At 54.2% G+C, this 25,685-nt stretch overlaps 1 protein-coding gene across 1 annotated transcript in view; it reads right to left on the bottom strand.

Moving 5' to 3' along the window:
- Window positions 1–25,685, bottom strand: part of LOC123649731 (slit homolog 1 protein) — a 143,688-nt gene that overhangs the window by 39,377 nt on the left and 78,626 nt on the right. Inside the window, exons 5-6 of the mRNA XM_045567908.1 lie at window positions 1,366–1,437; window positions 139–210 (exon numbers count right to left, since the gene is read on the bottom strand). Of these exons, the coding sequence (XP_045423864.1) occupies window positions 139–210; window positions 1,366–1,437 (144 nt within the window). The remainder of the gene's footprint in view (window positions 1–138; window positions 211–1,365; window positions 1,438–25,685) is intronic.

Genomic DNA, 25,685 nt, shown 5'->3' with positions numbered 1-25,685 from the left:
GTGGCAACTCCAGGAGAGCAGGTGTGCTGCCTCCTGTGCCCCCTGCCTCCCGCTGCCGAGGCCCTGGCACCCGGCACCTGCTCCGTGGAGAGCAGCAGGGGTCTTCACACACCCCTGCCTTCCCCACGTCGCACTTACAGCACCTCCAGCCCCCGCAGAGCCCGGAAGGCCCCCTCCTCGATGCAGCTGATCTGGTTCTTGTCCAGCTGTCTGTGAAGCAAAGGAAGGTTGTAGAGAGGAGGGCACATTGCCTAGAACAGGGGTGCCCAAATGTTTTGACCAAGCACACCATTATTAAAAAAAAAAAAAGAGGCATGACTTCAATTGTTTGTTATGTACATATGTGTCAATCCAAGTAGTAAATATTAATAAAAGCTTAAGTTTTTCTTGTTTTCAGTTAAAACAATAACTATAAATACAAGTTACAAGTTATTTCTATTTTTCTACGCAAGCTTGCATATCCCCTGGGGAGGAAGCCCCCCGATGCATACATTTTGGAGACCATCTAAAGGGTGCTGGCAGCTGAAAAATGAGAGTGTGTCACACGGGAGCGGGAGCAGCCAGAGCTGGCAAACAGATTGCAGCCTGAGTGCCAGAAAGATTGACTAGAGGTGGCTACCTGGAGTGCCGCTTTCAGAAAAACTGAAGCTGCAACGTGAGCTCTGTGGGAAAGAATGCGGTGATAGATTACCAATGTCTGCCACTGGCATGGGAGGCAGGGTGTGTGACAAGCATGGCAGGCATTTGCCACCCCGGCTGTAGTCAGATCTTAGGAAGGTGGTAAGCCTGGACTAGAATAAATTTGAATAATAATAAGCTATTACATTTAAATAGCACTTGACAGAGTGTATTCATTTCCATATCTCATTTAAACCTCAGAACAAGCCTGTGAGGTAGATATTATTATCTCCATTTTCAAGAAAAGTATATCAAGGCTCAGTGAAGTTAGCTGACTTGCAGCAGCTTATATGATGTTTAACTAGAGGAGAAAATTCACACTCAGCTATCCCAGTCCAAAGAGGGGGTGGGCACTGCAGGGCAAGGGGACAGAGACTGGGCCATGTGAACATCACCCACACACTCCACGATTCTCGACACTCTCTCCAACGCGGTCCCCAAGGGCGCCTGTGAGCACTGGTGTGGCTCTCACACAAAATCACACCTGAAGGGGAGGTAGATGCTGCCTGTTTCCTCCACCCCCAGGTTGTTCCAGAACACCATGCTGGCACCAGCCATCGGGCAGCCCCGGTCAGCTCCTGGGCTGCCTGGACCACACAGCTCTGGGACACCCGAGAGAGCCTAGCGGATGCTGCTGGGAGTGGCCTGGAGGCCCTGCGCCCTTCCTCCTCCCCGGCCTGTACTCACAAGTTTTTGAGGTCTGTAGCTCCACGGAAAGCCTTCCTGGGGATGGCCTGGATGGAATTCTCACTCAAGTCCCTGGTGGGGAAAAGTCAGAGGGAGAAGAAACAGGTCAGAGAAGAGAGGCCTCCAGAGTGCCATGACACACCACGGAGAGGTGGGACAGATGGCACCCGACCGGTCACTGCTGCCTCCCCACACCGGGGACGGTGCCTGGCACCCAGTGGCCACTCGATGAGCATTTGTTGGATGAATGGACGAACGAATGATGGATCTGGAGAGAGGCACCCTGTCCTGGAGGGAGCTCAGTCCCCAGCCACCTCCCTTCTCTGGGCAGAGGGCTCGGCTGCAGGGAGAAGCCTGGGCCAGCTGTGCCCAGCCCAGCCGGACCCCAGTCCTGCCCACAGAGCCACAGAGGCCAGCTCAGCCCCCACGGCATCGTGGGGGACGTGCAGGGATGTGTCTGCCCCAAATTCATGCATCGAAACCTAATCCCCAAAGTGATGGTATTAAGAGGTGGGGCCTGTGGGAGGTGATTAGGCCACGAGGGCTCCACCCTTATAAGGGAATTAGTGCCCTTATGAAAGAGGCCCCAAGAGCTGCCTGGTCCCACCCACCACGTGAGGACAGCGAGAAGGCGCCATCTATGAACCGGGAAGCAGCCTCACCACACAGTGAATCTGCCAGCACCTTGACCTTGGACTTCCCATCTCCAGAACTGTGAGAAATAGATTGCTGTTGTCTATAAGCCTCCAGTCTGTGGTCGTGTGTCATAGCAGCCTGAACCGACTAAGACAAGTGTCAGGTGAAGTGCCTGGTTCTTTAGGGGCCTGGGGACCCCGGAGAGCAGGTGAGGGAAGTTGCCGGCAGCGCGACTTCCGAGGGGAGGGCCGGGGAGAAGAGTCGGGGAGATGGGCGCACATGCCGTGAGGGGGGCGGCCTGGAGACTTCCATGGAGCCGGGGTGGTGGGGGGCATGTGGGAAGGTGGGACCCCCAGTGGGACCCTCACGGTGGCCCCAGCTGAGCCTGGGAGGGGCCCGGGGCTGCACTAATATTCACTGTTCCATCGAGTCCTCACCACAGCCCTGCGAGGAAGGGTTTTATTTGTATCGATTAACTTATTGACTTAGACCCGACTTTGTTCCACAAAGGCTTTTGTAGGGATTTACAAAACAGCAAGAGAGCGGGAGTGAAAAATGGGGCCGAGAGAAGAATCGATAGCAGTGCTAAGAAAGCACGCGCCCCGTGACCCACACGCCAGCCGCGGCCGGGCTCTGAGCTCTCTGACCGGGAGCCGACGCGAGAGAAGTGGCCAGGGCCCGGCGTCCACGATACACACACAAGTTTAAAAGGCTCCGCTTCTCAGGAGCACCGCTGTTTGGGCACTGAGATGAGCCAAGAATTGTCCCAGAGGTCTTTATAAAAAAATGACAGTGTGGCCTAATCGATAACACTAGAGCCTTGTAATAAATGGGGTTCAAGTGTATGTTTCTTACAATAGCATCGAATCGATGTGCGGCTCAGGAAAAGCAATTCTAAGGACTCGCGCCAGGAACTAAGGGGGGAGGAGAGAGGGGACAGCAGACCCCGGGGCAGGCCCAGTCTGTGCAAAGGCCCAGGCGGGAGACAGCCTGGCTCAGAGCGCTGGGCAGAGCAGAGGTGCCGGGAAGAGTGTTGGGGTAAAAGCCCCACAGGCCGGGGAAGGTGACAGGATGGACCAGAGAGGGGTGTGATCTGCTCTGGGGCACGAACGCCTACAGAGGAAAGACACAGGCAGGCAGGTGCCTGGTGATGCTGACACCGAGAACCCGTCATGAGAAGAGGGTCCCAAGGTGGGCGCAGAGCAGACCCTGCAAGGAAAGTTCAGGCCCACCCAGGTCCAGCCAGTCCCCAGCAGGAAGCAGCTCCCATTGCTTAAATGACAGACGGAAATGCATCTGTGAGCCCGGACAGGCCAGCCTCCAGACCAGGGGAAAACAGGTGAGCCCTGGAAGTCTCAGGAACGGGCAGCGTGCTGGCAGCCAAGCGGGTGGTGGGAGAGCCAGTACTTGCTGAGGACCAAGTTCAATTCCCGCTTCTGCCCTTGACCAACCGCGGGCCTGGGGAGGTTAGGCACCTGAGAGCTTCAGGTGTCCTCTTTGTGAAACAGGCATAAAAACACCTACCACGCGTGTTTGGGGGAGGATTATGTGAGTTTCGGTATTTAAGCTTCTGAACAGGAACCTGCATTTACCAAACGCAGCCAATCCTCCCTTCCCACACCGCTGCCAGGAACAGTCCCCGCCAACAGCTCCCACTAGGGGGCGCCACAAGCCTTCCCTGGACTTGGATGCCTTCGCCGCTCGCAAACCAAAACAAAGCTATTCTCGGCACTTGTGTTGTCTTTCCCGAACCTCTCTGAAATAACGTTTCTCAAGCCCATTGCACCCAGTCTGCGTGGAGACCCATGAAGCACCACCTACACCTTTCCCCACATTTGCTGGGGCCCTGAGCCTCCTTTAGCTCCCTCAAACCTAGTCATTTGTGCCCCATCCTGCTCCCATGGTGGCTAGTCACAGGCCACGAAGGGGCAGAATGGCTGGGGGTGTGTCAGGGCAGAGTGAGACATCCTGAGAGAGGCCATCCTGGAGAGGGAGGGTCCACAGCTGGAAGGACAAACAGCTAAACCTGGAGCAGCTGGTGGCCCGATCCTAGCCAGGAGAAGCAGAGGGCACCGAGCCCTACGGGCAGACAGGGGCTCAGGAGGGCACCAGGACAGATGCCCAGAGCAAGGGCTCAGCAGCCCGGCAGGGAGAGGGCTGGGGACAGATTCTGAGGGTGAGGACGGGTCCCAGATTTCTGACAGGCACCCAGGGGATGCCGATGCTGCTGGTCCAGGGACACACACAGAGAGGCCAGGGTGTACCAGAGAAAGCCCACAGCTGAGTGACACAGTAGAGACCTGGGTTCAAGAAGCCCTGGCTCATCCACTTAAATCATGGGGTCCTGGGCTAATCACTTAACCTGTCTGGCCTCCGTTTTCTCATCTGCAAAATGGGGAGGGAAAGTGGCCCTTACCTCGCAGGATCTGGGGAGGGGGGCATTGTGTGCTCTCACTCCTCCCTGCTACTCCACCTGTGCTAACATCCCTTCAGTTACCCAGGCCCCTCCTGCCACAGGACCTTTGTACTTGCTGGTACCGAGGCCTGGAATGTCCTTCCCCCACTCTTCACCCAGAAAACTCCTATTCTTCCTTCACATCTCAGTCTACAGACACCTCCCCTGAGCTCTGACTGGGCTGCTCCCTCTGCCACAGGCTGTTTCCCTTCCCAGCACCAATTCAGGACTGTAACGTAATACAAGCGTATTGAATGTAATGAAATACTGATTTTTGGTTAATGTCCATCTCCCCCTGCAGACCATAATTTCCTGAGGGCAGACACTCTTTTGCCCTGCATTGTATCCCAGGGCCTGGCACATTGCTGGGACTCAGTAATTTTTTGCTGAATTGAAAGAAAGCGAATACTTACCTGATTCTCCTGCTCCAAGCCCTCTGCATTGTCCTGGCCAAAACGAGAAGTTAGGACAGGCTGCGTGGCTGGGGAGTGGTGGGAGGCAAGGCCACACAGGCTGGCTCTGCAGCACGAGACCACAGCCCTGCACCTGTGCCCTGGGGTGCTTGTCCCGGCTCTGCCTGACCAGGCTGAAGACCCCATGGGATGAGGGGAAGTGCTGAACAAGCACTTGCTATTGCACCGATGTTCTATCAACTGTGCCTCTCCCCTCACGCGTACTGACAGGGTATGCATAATCAGACACCTCCAGGTGGCTCCAGATGGCACCAGCAGCCTCAGCAGGGAAGTCTGGGCAGCCACTGAGGAGGGGGAGTGACTGTCCTGGGACTCCACAGGAAGAGGAGCTGGAGCCCCTGAGAGTCCACTCTGCGGGGCTCGGGGTAAAGGTTCTGCAGGCAGAGACACCCCTCAACCTGGACCCCACCACCCAAGATCAAGGGCCCGAAGAGCCAAGCTCTACCCGTAGCAGCCCCCGCTAGGTCCGGGAGCAGGCGGCGACCCCAGCCTCCCTCCCAAGAGAAGGGGCAGCCAAGCCCCAGCCCTGACGTGGCACCATCCCAGGCACGCCGCTCCTGCTCACTCTGCCAATCCCCCCAGCCTCTGCCAGGGCCAGGGCAGCCGAGGTCAGGACCCCATGTTCTCGCTGCTAATCCCCCTTCACGCTCTAACCTGATTGGTCCCTACAGCAGATTGGTCTCTAAGGGGATTAGCCCAGGGCAGGGGAGGGGCGGTGGGGGGGCTGGGCACCAGCCAAGGCTGGATCTGCCTCTGGCTTCCTGCCACCCGCTTGGCCACCCCACTGCAGAGCCTACATGTGCTCTGTCCCCTCGGCCCCTGCAGCCTGACTGGTGACCCTGAGCCTTCCCAGCAGGAGGCCCAGCCAGGAACAAGGGCCCTGGAGCGGACAAAGCCAGCCACGTACCCACTGAGTGGCCTCATGCAAGTTTTCTAAGCCCTGGAGCCTCAGTCTCCTGGTAAAATGGGAATAACCGTCACGCAGCTTAACCGAGGGGTGTGTGGTGCTCTTGGCCAGGCCGGCAGAGTCGGCTGTCAGGCTCACATTTGGTAACAGTCCTTTGGCTCTGTAGGGAGGGGGAGGCAGCCAGGGCCTGGGGATCAGAGGCTGAGGCTCAAGGCCACCAACCCGCTGTGTGACCTCGGGCAAGACTGCAGTTGGCTCCCAGTGGCTGCACTGCTGCTGACCTCCCAGGGATGGCGAGACGATCAGATTGCAGCCATGCACGTCACAGGCTCAGCGTGCCCGCTGGTGGCTGGCGCCCAGCACGCAGCCTCCCACTGCTGCTATGAGCGAGCGACTGCTGGGACTGCAGCCCGGACCACTCAGCAAGTCCCAGGCGGCTGGTGGACCAGCAGCAGCGGCCCCTGGAACTTTGTCAGAAAAGCGTGTTTCTGGGCCCCACCTGCCGAATCAGAGTGTGCACTCGAACAAGATCCCTAAGTGGCTCATATGCACACCAAAGTTTGAGAAGTGCTACATCTGGCAGAGGGAAGGTGTCCCCATCTAAGGCTAAAGCAAGCTGGGCTGTAGCCCCTGTACCCGGCCAGCATTTCAAAGCAAGGGGCAGAGGTGCCACCTCCTACTCTTTGGGGGCTGGGTGGGGGAGATGTGGACACAGACACCCCTAGCAGGGGGACAGAGGGAAGAGCTGTCACTGGCCCCTCAGCGGGGCACACCAACGTCCACCTTCACAGGGAACAGAGGAGGTGCTCACGGGGCGGAGGGCAGGGACAGGCCACTGCATCTGCCCTAGAGGCCCACCCTGTGTTCCTGCTGGGATGGGGACAGAGGGGACACTGTCCAGCTGTGCTCAGCACAGAGGCCACAGGAGCAGGCCGTGGTGCTGGCTGACAAATTAGCTCCAGCACTCACAGCGTGAGGGAGATCGGCAACCCTGGTCAGGGCCAGGAGTCAGGAGTCACAGACCTGGCAGTCTGGGAGACAGACTTCCAAGGGCTGCTCTGTCCCCCAGGTCCCGACTGCAGGACGCCCGTGCAGAAGGGAGGCTGGCGATGCCCCTGGGTGGATGCTGGGATGCACAGCCTCCTCCCAGGTGCTCCTGGGATCTGGCTGGACCGTCCCTCCCTTGTCCTCTGCCTGTCCTTCAAGCCACCCCTGGGAGCCTAGGAGGGGAACTAATTATGCAGCTGCTCCTCCCTGCCTGCTCTCCCAGCCCATGGGATGACATTCAAGCACCCCAGATGTGCCCTGTGTGGACAGGCATGCTGCATGTGTGTGCCTGTCTCCAGGTCGGGGACTACGTCTAATTCACCTTCAGGGTGCATTCTTGAGGGCATTTGGTGACGAGGACCTGAACCGCACTGCCTCGGGCTCTGACCTCAATGCAGCCACCAGGGCTTTGTCCACTCATAAGTCTCAGGTGCTCCCAGGAAATGCAAACAGAAAGCTTCTCAGTCAGCTGATCCTCAGTGTGAAGGAGTTTGTTTCATCTTTCCAGAAGTCAAGTTCTGGTAGGGGCAAGGGTGAGGGTGCGGAGGAGACCAGGGATTAGTGTCAGAGGGACACGCTGGCGGATTGAAGGGGGAACTGGTCCCACCCCCCACCCGCCCAGCCCAGCCGGCTTTGATCTTGTCTGCCACTCCTCCCCCTTGCCCAAACACAGGACAGGGACCTGGAGCTGGGTGCCCCTCCTCTGGGCCAGCTGCGCCCTGAGTCGGGGGGAGCTCCCCACGCTAATCCCCGTGTGCTCTCCTGACCCCCTCACTGCCCGACTGCCTGCCTCGGAGTCAGGCCAGCTGGGGTGAGCGGTGGGACACCAGGTCAGCCGGCTGCCCCAAAGGACACCCCTGTGGGGACAGTAGCCTGTCTGGGAGGGGCGCTGGGATCAAAACCAAGCTCAGCACCACTGGCTGGCTCATTGGGCCTCAGTTTCCTCTTCCGTAACATAAACTTCTAAGAGGAGACTGGCACACGGTAGGTGACAACCAACTGTATTGTCAGGAATTCTTCACACTGCCACTACTATCTGCTGAGCAGCCCAGCTCTGTGGCCCTGAAAAAGTTACCGGCCCTCTCCTTCCCCTCCTCTCCCCCTCCTAAGGGGGTTGTAAGATTTCAAGCTCACATGCGCTGGAGCTTTAACATGTTGAACCACCGACATTGTCCCAGGGAACTCCCAACGTCCATCCGAACTCGTGCAGGTGGGTCAGGGACTGATACCGCAGATAGTGGGGTCTGAGTTTTGCCCCTAATTCATTCTGCCTATGTTTCCTGAGCACCTGGTGTGTGCCAGGCCACGTCAGCTGGAGAGACGCCCCCTCCCCTGCCCACCACGACGCAGCAAACCCTCCTGTGGCAGCCCCTCCCTTCCAGCACCACCAGAGTTAATGTTGCAGAAACCTCATTAGGAAGAGGCATTAAGCGGCCCTGGATGGCCGCACAGTAAAACCACCCTGGGTAACATTTCCTTGAAGCGGGCTGTTTGCTCTGCAGCTGCGAGCACCAAGTCCCACAGTGGAGACATCAGAGAGGCACACGCCCAGGACGCCGCACTCCTTGGGAAAAGCGGCTCAGAGGCCGGAGTCCCACTCAGCGGCGAGCGGCTCGGGGACACACTGGAAACAGAACCAGCTCTGTCCCTCAATTCTGCCGACGGGCAGTAAGTGGCAGGCTAGGGTCCCAGCCACCATGGCAAGAGCACGGGAGTGGGCAGTAAGGGTGGACGAAGGGGCAGGGAAATGCAGCCCCTCTTCACGCGAATGCCAGGGCAGGGCCTGGTGACCACCAGGCGCTGAGCACCGAGACCTAGGAAGCCCCGGTGTACTGCTGAGTCCAGGGCAGCGGTGCAGTGGGGGAGACAGGCTTCTGTTCTGGACGCCTACACTGAGCAGTTAGGACCCGCGACTTCGGACACACAACGGCAGCAGGGGCAGGGGAGGTGGTGCAGAAGAACAAAGAACCAAAGTATAGAGAAAAAGATATGAACTTTGGAACCAGACAACCCTCCATTTGATTCCAAGCTCCATCACTTGCTCCTGTGTGACCTTGGGCAAGTTACTTAACCTCTCTGAGTCTGGTTGCCCATGCCTAAAAGGAGGGTTAACTACATCTCCCTCTTGCTGGGTTGTGAGAATTAAATAATACATGTGCCACGTTTATAGAGCACAACACAGGCAAAGCTAACCTATGTTGTTAGGAGTTGGGATGTGGTTACCCCGGGGGCGGGATCAGTGACTGGAAGGCGGTACAAGGGCTTCTGGGTGCTCGTGGTATTTCACTTCTCAGTCTGGTGCTGGTTACTCGAGTATGTTCACTTTGTGCAAACTGGGCAGGCTGCACACGGATTGGTGTGCTTTTCTGTGTACATGTTACACTTCAATTGAAGTGACACAGGAAGCACAGCTTCCAGTGCCTGGTGCTTTGCAGGCATTCAGCAAACGCCCACACCCTCCCTCCCTGGTCCCAGTGGAGGAGACACACACCCGGGATGCCAGGCTCACAACTGTAAGCGCTGCGCAAACTCCCAGGCTGAGAGGAAGCTGCACAGGGGACAGCGTGGCAGAAACACTCCCTGCCCTAAAGTGATGAGGGGCTGGACCTCCTTCCAACACCGTTGAGGTGGAGGTGGGAGAACAGGCGCTGGGGGGGGCAGGGGCATCTGACTATGCCAGGTGAACATGCTGCATTTTCCAGGGCCTCTAACACAGCAATGTGTGTCCGGGTTTTGCATCTCCCTAACGGATGGGTCCAGTGCCCTGCTCCAGGGACCAGACCTCCAGGTCAAGCTGGGTGGGCAGAGGGGCTGGTACCACAGGGGCGAGGACCTTGGGGAAGCCAGGGCAGGACTGGGGGAAACGGGCGACAAAAGCCTTCGCAGCAGGTTGATACCTTTTCTGCTTTGTTGCAAAACTGTCGCAATGAGGCAGTTTTAAGGATACCTTATAGAATAAGAAAACAGAATCAGAGGAAGAGTAAAAAAATAAAGACAGAAATGGGTAGAAGTATCAAACCAGAGAGAGAGAAGCACACCCTACGATCCGTTTGCATCTTCTGCAAATGGGGCCCGGCTTCTCACGGCCTAGGGGAACATGGAGACGGACGACCCACGCAATTTACCAAGTCTGCAGACTGAAAAGCTTGGGAGAGGCACGGCCTTTCCTGGGTTTGAAACCAAGCACGGAGGCCTCCCACGAGTCTCATAACGAGATGGCTATGGGAGGGGTCAGCAGGGCCCTCGCCAGCATGCCCAGGGGAGGCCCAAGGACACAAGGTCACCCCTTCTGGTCACTTCTCCGAAGCCAAGTCACAGATTGGCCAATTCTCCAAAGAATCAACTTACTAAATTTCTTTGTTTCCTTTAAGAATTTGATTTTAGTTGGGCGCTTTCCCGTTTGTCTTCACAACGGCCGCCTTAAGGACGGCTGGGTCGCCCCAGCCCCAGCTTCCTGCAGTGGCAGGGAGAGGCTGCAGGGAGAGGCTGGGGTGGGCTCACTGCAGCACAGACACCAGGAGCTGGGGCAGAGACGGATGGAACAGTTCTTAAAATGCTGTGATAAAGACAAAATGCAAACCAGTTAACTCACACCCAATAGTTAAAAGAACTAAGTCAATTTGACAAATTGGTCATTTGACAAATTGGCCATTCAGTGAATTGACTTTTGGAAAATTGGCTTTTAGAAAAATGACATTTGGTAAATTGGTCTGCTTCTGTCACGGCCATGCATTTCACGGGGCAATGACTCATATGTTCCCAGGCCAGGCTCATGGCCTGGTACCCGAGCTCAGGAGAAGTCATTCTGCAGAGGAGCTGACCCCACCGGCCCGTACACAGCTCTCTGCTGCGCTGGCTTAAGCCAGGGTGCATTTTGGACTATTTTGAGGAATACACGTGTGTACAGGCATCCTTCATGTGCACCATCTTTCTCAGCTAAGCTCATCTAGACTCCGAGGGGCAGACTCTTTGGGTTCTTCCTGATAAGGACCAGGGGCAGACCGGGGGGTGGGCAGAATCCAGTGTGGACTGAGAAGAGGGAGAACTGAGAAGAGCGACAGGGCTGGGCGAGTAGAACCCAGGCTGTGCTGGGGAAGGGGCTGTGCTCAGGGAAGTGACTGGGTGCATTGGCTGCCAGTCTGAGCTCCCTCACGGAGAAGTTGGGAGCCCTGGTGATGTGGCAGGACAGCTGATGTCAGGACAGATGTCTGACTTGAAGTCAAGACAGCAGCAGCCTGCCAAGGAGGCCAACAGAGCATCACTGAGTCCCTGGGGCATTTCCACTCCATGCTTCCTTGGCCCCCAAGCCTGAAATGGGGCCCATTTCTTTGACCAAATACCATGCCCCAATGTCCCCCCATCTCCTTCAGAGCAGTCGCAGGCCCTGTCTCAGTCTTAGCCTCGGGGGGGTCTCAGAAGGAAAGGGGAGCAGGAGGAATTGCAATGGCAAGAGGGCAGCCTGCCCAGCACACCTGCCCCTGATGGTCCCTCCACATGCACACACAGCCACACCTGCAGGAAATAAGGCCCTAATGACCTCCCAGGCAGGCAGAAACACAGAGCCCTGTCTTTAACAGAATCAAGGAAGGTTTCCAGTTGGCTAAGAGTGAACTGCCACAGCAACAAAAGCCTAGAGGAACGGCGAGGAGCCACAAGGAGTCGCTATCTGAGGAGCTGTCCGTGGTCCTGAACCCCTCAGGCAGCTCTTCCTCTGCTCAGGGTTAAAGACCCACCTTGGATCCCAGCCACCCTCAATCTTGCCTATCCGACCCACACACCAGACCTTGTCCATTCAGCTCTTCTTGTCTTTTTCCCAAGCCCACAGGGAGTCCCACTCATACCACCCAGAGGGTCAGGAGAGCACCATTATGCCCTAAGGGACCCACCCTTAGACTCCCAGGACAGGCACGTGCTGAACATAGTCCACATCACTAAGCTACTTGCAGATGAGGTGAGGCTTGATCCTGTCCCCTTCTCCAGAATTCATCCCTCCCACTGCCTGACCACAAGCACAGAGAGGTGCTGAGAAGGCATCTGGGGCTCCCCAAAACCCTTGCACAAAAGCTGTTCACCTTACTTCTTAGGACCTCAATGATCAGCACTGATTCTTATGTAACACAAGAGCATTTACTATGTGCCTGGCACTGTGCTAGGTATTTTATATGTTTTATGTGCATTATCTTATTTAATCCTTAAAATCCTTATTCAAGACTTTTGAGATAAATACTGTCAGCACTCTGGTGTGGGATGTTGATCATAAGAGAGATTCTGTATGACAAGGGGCAGGGAGTGTACAGAACTCTCCATGCTTTCCATTCAATTTTGCTGTAAACCTAAAACAGCTCTTAAAAATAGTCTACTTTTTCAAAAGCACTCTCACATGCCTACTTTCCAGATGATGTAATTGAGGCATAGTAACTTTCCCAGGCTTTCCGACTGCAGAGGCCACAAGCTAACCCACTTTGCCACACCAGCGCCACACACTAGAATCATCAGAGTGACGGGCAGGTGGGTGGGGAGGCTTCTAGAAGCACACACATATCAGCGGTGACGCTTGATAGATGAACTTGGAGGGAGGAGGTGAAAACCTAAAAAGCAGAGTGGGATCGTGAGCACTCACAATATTGACACTGAGTCATCAGGGAAAGGTTAAATCATGTTCAGGACCCTCTGTTTCAGAGCTTAGATAATTGCATAATAAATTTGAGACATACTCTCATCAAAAATGGCATAAGGTTGGTATGTTTCCCCTGAGCAGCGTGCTGCGGGAGGGCAGGAGTCAGCCCCTGTCTGGGATGAGCATTGTCTGGGGACTTCTCCTTGCCACCCTGGATTCCTACAAGTGTCTCAGGAACTGTCACTCCTACCAAATCCCCAAAGGCTTGAAAGACAAAGAGGCAAACGTTGGAACCCTGTGGTGAGGGACCGCAATCAGAAAATCAGAAGAAGCCAGTCACAGAGGCAGCAGCATTTGGGACTGTGTCCCCAGGGCCCCTGAGAATCAAGGGAGTCATAGTGGGGGCCGCCGGGTGGAGGATGCAAGGCCATCAGCCCCTGACTTCCCACAGACTCTCTGAACACCCCCTGGCCAACCCCCAAGACACCCCCCCAACCAGAATGAGTGACACGAGGGCTCCGGGTCTTCACCTGGTTGTGGAAATGATGGCTGATTCTGCAAAACCTGGACGCAGAGGGCACCCAGCCCTCCCGGTGTGGTGGCTGTGGCCGGCTTCAGGGAGAGATGGGGTGGGGGCTCTGGCCATAGTGTGAATATCAGAAACTGTGTCTGGGGCTCAGGAGCCTTCATCTTCACATCCTGATTCTCTAAAAAGGATGGAAACATTCTCCAACTTGTAGAGACTGGCTCTAGCAGCCATGCCCTCCCCCAGGGAAGGGCTGGTGCCACCGGGCATCTGCTATCCCATGTCATTCCCTCCCCCCCAGACCAGGGGCCCCCACCTATGGGCTGTGGAGCCGCAAGGGCCACACAGCTGTGCAATATCTGGGCATCCTCATGCACCCCTCGCATTGCCTGCAGGCTGAATGGGAGTTACGGCAACCTCAGACTCTACCTCTGTGAGCCTTATTCTCCGCATCTGTAAAACCGGGAGAGTGAGAGTCATTGTCTCAGAGAGGTGCCATGAGGGTTAGATGTGTGGGGTGGCAGTTTAAAGCCCAATAAACAGGAGCTATTGCTATGACTTTTCTTATGCCTTCCATGTGGGTGCAGATGCCATGGTGACTAAGACACAGAGTCAATTAAAAGCACTGCTGGATTCATGAGGTTTCCAAAACCATGGTGTGTCTTCTCAGCCACTACCTGACTGTACCCATGCTCTTCCTTCTTAGCACTTACCACAGTTTTAATCAACCCATTAGTCATGAAATTATATAATTAATGTTTATCTTCTCAATTAAATCACATGTTCTGGAAGGGCAAGGGCCGTGCCTGTGTACTTGATGCCTAGCAAAGAGGTGGGATTTCATCAATATTTGACAATTATATTTGGCTACTCAAAAGGTCAAAACTAGCAGCTAGGAGGAGGTCTGTGATGTTCTGACATTAAAAAACTGGTCCTGCGCTACACACTTATTAGGGGACCAAAATTCAGAGCACTGACAACATCAAATGTTGGCGAGGATGTGGAGCAACAGGAACTCTCTTCCATGGCTGATGGGAATGCAAAAGGGCACAGCCACTTCGGAAGACAGTTGGCAGTTCCTTACAAAACTAAACATGCTCTCACTATGTGATCCGTGGTCACACTCCCTGGTGTTTACCCAAAGGAGTTAAAACCTATGTCCACACAAATGTTTATCCGACCTTTATTCACAATTGCCAAAACTTGGAAGCAACCAAGATATCCATCAGCAGGTGAATGGATAGATAAACTGTGGTACAGCCAGGGAATGGAATATTATTCATCGCTAAAAAGAGATAAGCTATCGAGCCATGAAAAGACATGGAGGAAACTAACATGCATATGACAAAGTGAGAGACACCAGTCTGAAGAGGCCACACACTGTATGATTCTAACTATATGACATTCTGGAAAAGGCAAAACTATGGAGACAAGGAAAACATCAGTGGCTGCTGGGGGTTACTGGGGAGAGAATGGATAGGCAGAGCACAGAGGGTGTTCAGGGCAGTGAAACTCCTCCGTGTGATACTATAACAGTGGATACAGTCATCACACATTTGTCCAAACCCACAGAACCCACCAAGAGTGCACCCTAATGCAAACTGTGGACTCCAAGTGATAATGATGCACCAAAATAGGTTTATCGATCATAACCAATGTACCACCCTCGGGGGGATGTGACAAGGGAGGAGGCTGGGCATGTGTAGAGGCAGGGAGTATATGGGAGAATCTCTGTAGCTTCTTCTCAGTTCTGCCGTGAACCTAAAATTGTTCTAAAAAATAGTCTATTAGAACAAAACAGAAAAAAAACAGGCACAGGTCCTCAGTGGGGACTGACTGGCTAAGGGTATAATAATCCCCCTGTGACCACCACCCCAAACACTCAAAACTGTTATTCCTGCAAGGGGCCTGTTCTCAAGCAAATGACAAAGGTCTCTGAACTGGGCCCACGCTGCTTTTGTGACAGGGTTGGGCAGGAAGGGCACAGACCCTGGGAGGAAACCAGCCCCTCCAGGCCCCTCCTGCCATGCTCGTGGCCCACCTGGCTCCTCCCCCACACACATACACACTCCACCACTGTGTCTGTCACCGCGCTTGTCACATGGCACGTCTGGGAGCCTCTCGCCTCCTATAGTAGTAATGACAGCACAGCTGTGGGAAAGGAAGCGTGTGCCCTCTGCAGCCTCCTGGAGGAAGGTGTGCTAACATGAGTGGGCAGGCTACACCCAAGCCGCACCTACAAGTGGCAAAGCCACGCACGAAAAAGAGCCCCTCAAAGCAGCGCTCTTGCCCGCGCCCCTGTGCCTGCTCGAGCCCACTGACCACTGCTCTCAGCTCCAGCTCCAGCGTGTGCTCCAGCTCAGCCTTGCCAGGGCTGTGCGTTGGGGGACTGAGTCTTGAGGGGCCAAGTCAGTATGTCCCATTTTTCATCTGCCTTAGTTTGAGCACAAAGCCAGGTTGGAGAACAAGCAGTGTAAACTAGAGCCTTGTGGTAATAAAACGAGCAGTTCGGGCGTTGAAAGACAGGCAGAATGTCAGGCCCCACCCCAGACCCGCTGAATCAGAGTCCGCATTTGATCTGCACAGCACTGGTAGAGCAGGGTTCCCAAATTTGGCTGCACATTGGAACCACCTGGGGAACTTTAAAAAACACTGATGTCATTGGGCCCCGCCCCAGACACTCGGATTTTGTTGATTGGGGGTGGATCCTGGGCGCTGGGATTCTCCCAAGCTCCCCAGGAAATTCCGAGGACTGAGAGCTCTTATTCTGCACTTGTGGTCTCTGACCCTGTCATCTCTGCCCCTCAAGCCTCTCACTGTGTCCTTCCCCACCTGGTGCCCCCTTACAGTGCTACTGCCTTCTCCAACCCTTTCTGAGTATTTCCAATCCCCCAAGATGATTGATGCTAAGTGTTGAGGAAATTGCGCCTGGAAGAGTAGTTCGTACTAGATGGTGAATGACTGACACCCTAATTTCCATGAGGTGTGTCAGGAGAAGTCCTGACTCTGCCTACTCCATTACTGGTGACATCAGATCAATCTGGGAATGTAAATGACACTCTTTGGGCAGAGAGGGATTTCCTGGTCACCCTGTATTAGTGTTCTCTATTCAGCTAAACTTACTACACAGGAAAGAGCTATTGACAGCACAGGTGAAAGTCTGCTACTAAATTCAGAGAGTTGAGCAAGGACACCTGTGTGCTTATCTGTGTGGGTGTGCCCGACTTTCTCTGTCCTGCTGACATTTTTGGTAGGAGGAAGAAAGAAGGGAAGGGGAGTGAGTGGAGGGGCAGCTTCGGGATCCAGCATCTGGGATCTGAGGTTGACGCTGTGGGTGGCAGGATTGGAGGTGACCACGTCCATGGAAGGGTAGAGTGCCATGTCTGCCACACCTCCCCAGTGACTCTGCTGTTGATGTCCCCACACAAATACCCTCCCCGCATCCTCACGGCTACCACTGGGAGGGTCCCCGGGCCACAGGAGGGAAAAGGTCGGACCGCATTTGTCTAACGGAGGCCCAGACAGAAGCCAGGGTCCCGGGCCACACACTCCCAGCCTGCCAGCGCGCCCTTGGGCTGCACCTGGGCAGAAAGTGCAGGAAAGCAACGTGGCAGCCCTGTGGGGGCAGCGGCCACGTCCCAGGCACAGTGGGAAGGCAAGGGATCCCGAGACAGAGAGGGAAATGGAGACAGAGGCAGAGCCCAGAGACTGATAAAGAGAAATACGGAAAAACAGAGAGCCAGACAAAAAGACACCACGGTTGGGGATGAGGCTCTGAGGCGGGAAACCCAGGGCACTTGGCTTTCTGCAGCAGGGAGCGGTGGCAGCCAGTCCCTGTCACACCCGATAGCCAGCTAAGGTGCAAATGAAAAGAACGCAGCATGGGTCAGCTGGGGCCCTCCGCTCCAGGGCGCTGGGCTCTGCCATCGCTGAGTCTCTCTCCGGGTTGGCCCGGCAGAGAGGTAATTTGTCCGTGGCTGGAGGTGTCAGACTCTGATGATGAGTGTGAAGCCCGCAGGTGACCTGCCACAGGGCTGCATCCTTCCTGACTAATCCTGGGCAGAGGTGGGAATGGAGTTCTGAAGGCTGCAGCCCCACCCCATAATCACATCCCTGTGCTGGGAGGGAGCCCGTTCTCACTCATGGCTGGGGAAGCGAGGCTTCTGGCAGCATAGGCAGGGCTGTGCTCAGGGCCACACAGCAGGAGGTGAGCCAGGAAGCCCCATCTGCCCCCAGCTGCTCCCCATTGCTGGCATCACTGCCCGCACCCTGCCCACATTAGTTCAGTGGTGGCACCAGACCCTCATGGCAGCATCAGACCCTCACAGGAGCGTGAACCCCACTGCAAACTGCACATGCGAGGGACCCAGGTCACACGCTCCCCATGAGAATCCAAGGACTGATGATCTGAGGCGGAGCCGAGGCAGCAACACCCCCCACCGCCCCCATCCACGGTAGGGGGCACTGGGGAATACGGTCCCTGTTCGCTCTTGCACACCAAAATCCAACAAGCATTTTATATGTAAGTTAAGAGCAGAAACTCTGGAGCCACACTGTCTGAGTGTGAATCCTGGGTCTGCTTCTTAAGTTACCTAACCTCTCTGTGCCTCACTTTCTTGTTATTGTGTGAAATGGGAATAACAGATAATAATAGCATCTGGCTGTTGTGAGGATTCAATGAGCAAACATGTGACAAGCACTCAGCTCGTCCTCTCTGGCACATTGGTCGTCAGCATCCTTGCTGGTCACCCAGCCCTCTGCATGCTCTGTGCTGGGCTAGGGGCTGGGGCAGAGCAGCGACCAAGGAAGACAAGGGAGCTCCATGCTTCCATGGGCTTCCATCCTGGTGGGGGAGCCAGAAAACCATCCAGATGATTTCAGAGATGGGTGTTATGAAGGACAGAGAACAGGGACCAGGATGGGGAGGGAGAGGGAAGGAGAGGGCTACTGCAGCCAGCGTGGGCAGGGGCATCCCTGTCTGTCCCAGGAGAGACCAAAAAACAAGAAGGAGGGAGCCGTGCAGAGTCCTGGGAAGAGCATCACAGGCAGTGGAACCCGCAGGTGACAAGGCTGTGAGGTAGGGATGAGCTTGAAGTGTCAGGGAACAGAAGGCCGTGGCTGGAGCTGTGGGCAGGGACTGGGCCATGGAGGGCCTCAGTGGTGTGGCCAGGACACAGGCTGGACCCTGAGTATGTTGGCGGGTGTTAGAAAGGACAGCAGCGGGCTCTAGCTGACATTTTTCAAAGAGAACTGGCCGCCAGGGGGTGATTGAGTTATGGGAGTGTTGAGTGGGGTAGCAAAAGCAGCAGGTGCTCCCTCTGGATGACCCTAGGAGGCAGCTGTTTTAGGATAAGGACACTGAGGCTCAGAGAGCAGGGACAGGAAGAAGAGGGTGTGAGGGGAGTCCCCACAGCTGCCACTCATGGAGTGCTTGTGCCACACCAGGCTCACGCTTTGGTGCTTCCAGAGAAGAGGTGAAATCTCGAGCCGAAGGCTGTCGCGCTGGTGCTGGGGCAAGGTGGGACCCAGGGCTGCTGACTCCAAAGCCCATGCCTGGCCATGGAGGCAGCCTCTGCTAATGCAGGGCCAGTCTCAGCACGGCCACAGGGTGCACCTGCCCACTGCCCCAGCTCCATGGGAGGAGGCTTGTCCAGCATCGCAGGTCGTAGCACAACTTTGTGATGTGTTTGAAATCACTGGCACCTCCTTGTCCCGACAAATCTTTGTCCTATCAAAAGTTCACTCTGGTTTGCTACAAGTCTGTCACCTATCCCCATGCTGAGAGTTTGTCTTTTGCAGAAGGCAAGCACTAGGGATTCAAAGCACAAATTTATCTTTATTTTTTCCACTTCACACAAACTTTGCAGCTGCATCGGAAAACCAATCAGCGTGGGTCTGCTTAGACATGTTCCATGGGGACAAGGGGCTTCTCCTGATGTCTTTCCAAGGAGCTGGCCAGGTTCCCCGGGAGCTCGCCTGGGTTTGCCTCACTATATACCACAGACCAGGGACTGTCCTCTGTGAAGTTACCCATGAATTTGTCAACTTTAGTGCGGCAGAGTTGGAAATTATTACTGTCTGGCAGAAAATATAACCTCAAGGGCTAGTTTATTGCCCCGTAGGACATTAACCAACTTTGCTTTTAACTTTGTAATTTTATTTCCATGCTCTCTGTCTTTCATTGAGCATAAGCTCTCAGCCCCTCAAATTCTCTTTGAAACAACTTTGCCATCCTGCTGGTTCCCTCATTAATGAGTTAAATAAACCTTTGCACATACCACTTTATATTTGTATGAGAGTTATGTTTCTAACACTTTTACAATCATACTTGGACAGTCTTTTTCATCTCCACTTTGCAGATGAGAACACCAGGGCTGAGAAGCCAGTGAGCTAGCTGAAGTGCACAGAGCTAGCAAGGGCACAGGCAGCATTTGGACCCTGCTCAGCCCAACGCCAAGCCACGGTCTAACTGCCCTTGCAGTCCCCAAGTTGAAAGGGGCCTTGGAAATGTTCTGAGCAGGGCTGGCATGGTGGCTCACACCTGTAATCCTAGCACTCTGGGAGGCCGGGGCGGGAGGATCATTTGAGCTCAGGAGTTCGAGACCAGCCTGAGCAAGAGCGAGACCCCGTCTCTACTAAAAATAGAAAGAAATTAGCTGGACACCTAAAAATATATAGAAAAAATTAGCCGGGCATGGTGGCACATGCCTGTAGTCCCAGCTACTGGGGAGGCTGAGGCAAGAGGATTGCTTGAGCTCAGGAGTTTGAAGTTGCTGTGAGCTAGGCTGATGCCACAGTACTGTAGCCAGGTGACAGAGACTCTGTCTCAAAAAAAAAAAAGGAAAGAAAGAAAAAGAAATGATCTGAGCAAACTCTCGTATTTTACAGGAGAGAGCTAACTCTGAGACCAAGAGCGGTGAGAAGTCTTGCTCATGATCACACACTGGTAGAGGACAAAGGGCAACTTTGGCTGAAAAGATGTTTCTCCATTAAATATTGCTTCATCTTCTCACATTTATCTCAGGCCACCCACAAGGTGCAAGAAAGAGTGACTCCCACTCAATGACATCTGTGAAATAAGGGCATGCCTTCACTTGCGTGCTGACAGTGAGGCATCTCTGGCCTGAGTCACTCCTGAGAGTCCCCGGAGGCTCTGGAGGTGCAAGGGTGGGCTGCCCGGGTCTGCGCCTCCCCTGAAACTCTGCAGATTTTTCATATGTGCATGGTGCATTCACTTCTCAAAGGGATCTGTGACTCCGAAAAGGTTACCTACCCTGCTTCGAGAGATTATTTGTAGAAGGCCCCTGTTAGAAGCAAATGCGCTACCTGAGAAGGGAAACACATTCATCCCCAAGCTCTTGCACAGATTAGCTGCTGAGATGGGCCCACGCATTTGTGAATACGAGAACGATGCAATTCGAAAGTCAGCCTCCGGGCATTTCACTGGTCAGGCATGGGACAGGCTTAGAAGCCATGAGAGTGTGTGTGAGAGGCTCGGGCCCGGCACGCATCCACCCACATGAATTCCACTCCTGGTGGCACTAGGGCAGCCGAGGGCCAGAGGGGCTCACTCAGCACAGTGTGGTTGTCCCTGCGGCGGGTCAGCTCCCCAAAGCAGGGACACTTGTCTGCTTTGTTCTGATCATCCCAAGCCCCTGGAAGAGAGCCTGGTATGCGGCAGATGCTCAATAAATATTTGTTGACTGAATGAAAATTGTCCAGGAGGAAAGACACATGTCACTGGCTGATGATACCTATAAAACCCATGCCAAGGGCAAGACCCGAAAATAATAATAAAAATAATAGCAACTAACACTTACGGAACCCTCTGCTGTGTGCCGGGCTCTGTGCTAAGTGCTTTATGTGCCTCCCCACGTTTGTTCCTCACAACTCCACGAGGCCACCATACTGGTATCGTTGGCTCCATTTCACACGAGGAAAGCAAGGTTCAGAGAGGTTCGGTGATTTGCCCAAGGTCACACAGCTGGGGAGTCCGGTCTACGACATGGGTTGAGTCTGCCTTAATCCACATCTTAACCGCTGCACAAGACAACCAACACTGCCCTCCCTGGATTTGCGGGAGAAATGGCAGAGAAAAGAGCCAGAGCAAAGAGAAAGGAACTGTTGGAAGAGGAGGGGGCAGTGCAGCAGGCAGAAGATGTAACCTGTGTTGCAAAGCTCTGCTGTGACAGAACTGTGAGCCCCTGGGAAGGTAGTGGAAATGGGAAGGGGACAAGCAGCAAGATGTGTGTCCTGCGGGGCTGCCAGGTGTTCCCAACCAAAATCCATTCTCCCCTTTCCTTCCTACTAGAACTGTGATTTATTTGGCCAATGATGTGCCCAGGTAAAAATTACATTTCCTACTTCCCTTGCAGCTAGGCATGGCCAAGAAGATGAAAGCAGAAGTTGTTAGACAAAAAAGCTTCCAGAAAATCTCTGTGAATGAGGCTGATTCAGTTGATAGAGGTACACTTTTATCCTTCCTTCCCTAGTTTCCTCCTTTTCCCTGCCTAGAACCCATATGAGATGGCAGGAGCATCAGCACCCATATTGAACCATGAGGTGACTTTGAGGATGGAGGACAAAGCTTAAGAATGAAGGAGAAAAAGGTAGAAGGATCCTGGGACCCTGACTCCCAGCTGACTCTGGAGCTTTCATACTTTTTAAATGTGGGAAACACCCATATCTTAGTTTAAGCCATCCCAATTCCCATTGAGACAGAAGTCAACTTTGAGGAGGGGACCAGCAGAGCTGTGCAGCACTCAGCACTACATCTGCACAAACACCGTCTTGCCCAGACAGGCAGAGGGTGTACAAGCTGTGGCATCTGTGGCCGTGACCATAGTAGAGAAGCAAAGTCCTGAGATGAAGGGGCTATGCCTTCTTCCCACCCTAGACTCTCTCAGGACAGGTGACAAAGGAGGGTAGGAGGACACAATAAGAAGTGATGTTAAAACGTGCATATGCCAGAGAAGCTGGAAACTGCAAAGATGGGGGGTTTCAGAAGGTGACAAAAGCCACCTAGGAGAGTGCTGCTCCAATGCTGAGACTGTCATTCGCTTTGCAGAAAGGCAGCTGGGTTACAATGCCCCTAGAGAATCCCCTCCATCCCATCTAGAAGAAAGGTCAAGATCCCAAAAGTCTGTTAACCTATGGGAATAATTCAAGGTAGCAAGTTCCAGAGCCAGTGCTGGAACCAAAACCTCCAGGGCCACAGTTGGGCCATAGGGGACCTTTCTGGAGAATTAGAAAAAGGAACCCTTTCTTCAAGATACTTCCATTTATTTGGAAATTGTCAAAATCAATATGCAAATATACATCTATGATGGGAATGGTGTCCCTTAGAGGTGGCACCCTTTGGCAGTGCACAGCCTGCACAACCGTACACAGTGACCCTACATAGCTGTTTCATCCCAACACACAGGCATCGACCGCATGGCTCCAAAACTGGCTGGATGCTATGCTCCTAAGGACGTCCCAGCCTTACTGAGTGATGATTATGTGAGGCCACGTGGACCCCAGTTAGGAAGACAGGAGGGATTTCCACCCTAAAAAAAGGATGGAATGTCAAGTTTGGGCGCCTGGGTTAAATGATACTCATAAAGAAAATGCAGCTGTGTGGAGCAGGTGACAGTGCACCAGGACCAGAAATGGCCTGGTCTGGTAAGCACCAGTGCCTCGGGAGAAATCAGAGTCTATAAGGACCTGTGGAATGCATCAGCCTGTGACTAAGTGAATGGGGGCATGAATATCTGTGAATTTTATTACGATTAAAGCTACTTTATGTCATTTTACTGGTTTACATTTTTTCCTTGGGGGAAAGGAAGAACTTTTACAATTTATGGAATTATTTTAAATAAATAAATGCAAATGAGCATATCTCAATAAATTATTGCAACTTTAAGTCCCTACCCCTGCCCCTGCCCCAACTGAAAGAAAGGAAAGAAGGAAAGGAAAGGAAAGAAAGGAAAGGGAAGGGGAAGGGGAAGGGGAAGGGGAAGGGGAAGGGGAAGGGAAGGGAAGGAAAGGACAGGAAAAAGGAAGGAAATCTGATTAAACTGCGTGCATGCTTGCCAGCCAGAGTCCAGCTGCTCACGTCATCATGTCTTAATGCTGTGCTTGTGGACCAGCCACTACTTCTCACAGAGGGTCCCTCTTCTCGGAGTTTCCGGGACCTTCCACGCCCCTTTTGTGCCTTGCTTCATTGCAACACCTTCAGGTGCCAACTCTGGGACAAGAGAGGAGAAACTAGCAGGTCCTGAATGAAGCGAGGGTTGGGACTGAATCAAGTGCCAGGCAGACTCTTACTGAGAAGAACTGAAGCTCCCCTGTCATTGCCATTGGTTCCTGAAACTGGCCCAGGCTGGGGGGAGCCACCGCACCGGGGCAGGAAGAAAAGCAACAGCCTTACTTGTCGAACCTGCCTTGCGCCAGGCACTCTAACAGACACCATGCCCGTGGGAAAGAATGCTCCAGACCTGCTTCAGAGGCCCTTGCTTCCTGCACTAGCTGTGTGTGTGGCCTTGGGCAAGTCCCTCTGCCACTCTGGCGCAGTGTCCCCACCTGCAAAATGGAGACCCTGACTCTATGGCTTCTCAGGCAGCACTTCTCAAACTGTCATGTGCACACAAACGCCCTGGGGGCTTGTTCACAGGCAGATTCTGATTCGGTGGCAGGTGGGGGTGGTCATAAGCGGCTATGTTATCTGAACAGCTCCCTGGGGTGCCAAGCAGAGAAAGCCCCTGGCCCGGTGTGAGGCCAGCAGCTGGGTCCCTTGTGTGCTGGGCACTCTGATTCAGTGCCTCTTAGCATTTCAGCCCAGTAGACAAAACAGCCAGCTGTGGCCAGAGCTCAGAGCTCAGAGCTCAGACAGATGCCTTCTGCTTTTTCCTTTCCAAACAAAATTTGAGATGGCACTTTTTTTTTAATCAGAGAAAGGCTGAGAAAAGAAAATAAGTATCCTTCATACCCATCTCTGCTTCCCACCCCCGTTCACCACTTGCCAGAAACTAGCCTTGCTATCCTCCCGCCATCCCTCCCTCAACCCCCCCCCCACTGTCGCCCTAGTCCGACGGTGCCCCCCAGCTCCCCTGCCCGCCCCTCGGCTCTCCAAGGGCACCTCTGCAGAGCCGCCTCGCCAGGCTCACTCTTCACAGCTCTGATTGAAGCTGGGAGCCCGCTGGCATTTACACTCCCTCGTCATTATCGGCTCGGCTCGAGCTTCCAGCCACCAAGCTAAAAAGGCTTCCCAGAGCCAGCGCGGGAGGGGCCGGGAGGAAATGTCAGCACTCCACACTCCCGCCTCTAGGGGTGATCCCGCGCCACCTGCCCGCGGCGCCAGCCCACCTGCCCACACCGGCCCCCGCCACCGCCCCCTCCAGCCTCAGCACCGGGGGCCAGCGGTTTTCTCGCTCCCGGCGACCACATTTTCTCTCCCAAGAATCAGGGCACGTGGTGTGATTTAGAAACGCTGGGGTGTGAAAAGACTCATAGAGGCAGAAAAATTAAATCCCATTTAGTTTTGTATTTAACGAGAGCCACCAATGAGCCCCCCTAGACGGCTTTATCCTCATTTAGGCCAATTTAACCCACCCAACCATCCGTTTGCTGGACTCGCAGCCTTCCTGCTCTTCCCTGGAGTTCTGCATGTCCAAAGCCCCGTTTCCTTCCGGGGATACGGGGAGGACAAGAGGAGTAGGCAGGGGCGCCCGGCACTCAGCAAGAGGCAGCCCCCCGTCCCCCTTGCCCTGCGGGGTGCCCTGTCCTGGCTCCTCCCCAACACCCCACTCACTCAGGGTCTCCGCACCCACACACGGACTCCCGCATCAAAAGCCACAACCACAGCGCATCCTCCCAGCTACTAACTGTCGGGCCAGAGAAAGGCGAGAGCCCAGAGCAAGGCGTGCCTCGCCAGGCTGCCTTGGAAGAAGCTCACGGTCCCGTTTTATGTCTGCTCGGGAAGGTCAGAGTTCATGGGAATGTGTCTGGCTCACTTGGAAACTCCGGTTGTAGAAGGTCTCAGAGACCACTAAATAATTTACTCCTGGGTCACAGAGGCAATTATTTTTACAGAGAAAGCATTTCCAACTCAATGCACTAAAAGGTCAGTTCATTAAGATGGTGGGGGTGGGGTGGGGTGTCGAGGTGAGAATGATGCTTCTGTTGGAAGGAGAAATCAACTGTTAAAAGCATAGAAAGGACACCCACCGTTTAGATTTCTTTTTTGTTGGTTTGTCCAAGATGTCTTGCCTTTCCTATACGGACACAAATATTAATACAAAAGCAAATGACCTAAAACTTTTGATAGTAGACTTTTGAAAAAAAAGGCTCAGCCGCCTCCAGAAATTCTGCCCCGATTTCCCCGACTCTGATCATTCGCTTTGCGATCCTGCAGCCCTTTGTGATGGGGTCTGGTCTGCAGCCCACCGCGCCCCAGCGTCCCAGGAAGGCCTCCCCCAGCCACACGCTGTCCACGGGCAGCCACGGGGCCTTGTTCTCCTCGGCCGTGCTTGGTCTGTTCCAGTCCCACACGCAGCTGCAATCACCAGCCTAATGACTGTGTTAATATTATCTTTTTGATATTACCATTCGAGTGAATCCAGAAGCCCCGTTTATGGTTCAATTTGCAAAATTATGGCCACACTGCCAGCTACCAAGTG

The sequence above is a fragment of the Lemur catta genome, chromosome 14, assembly GCF_020740605.2.
Source record: "Lemur catta isolate mLemCat1 chromosome 14, mLemCat1.pri, whole genome shotgun sequence".
NCBI lineage: Eukaryota > Metazoa > Chordata > Mammalia > Primates > Lemuridae > Lemur > Lemur catta.
Note: the sequence above shows the minus strand (reverse complement) of the source record. Positions and strands in the feature narration are given on the sequence as shown.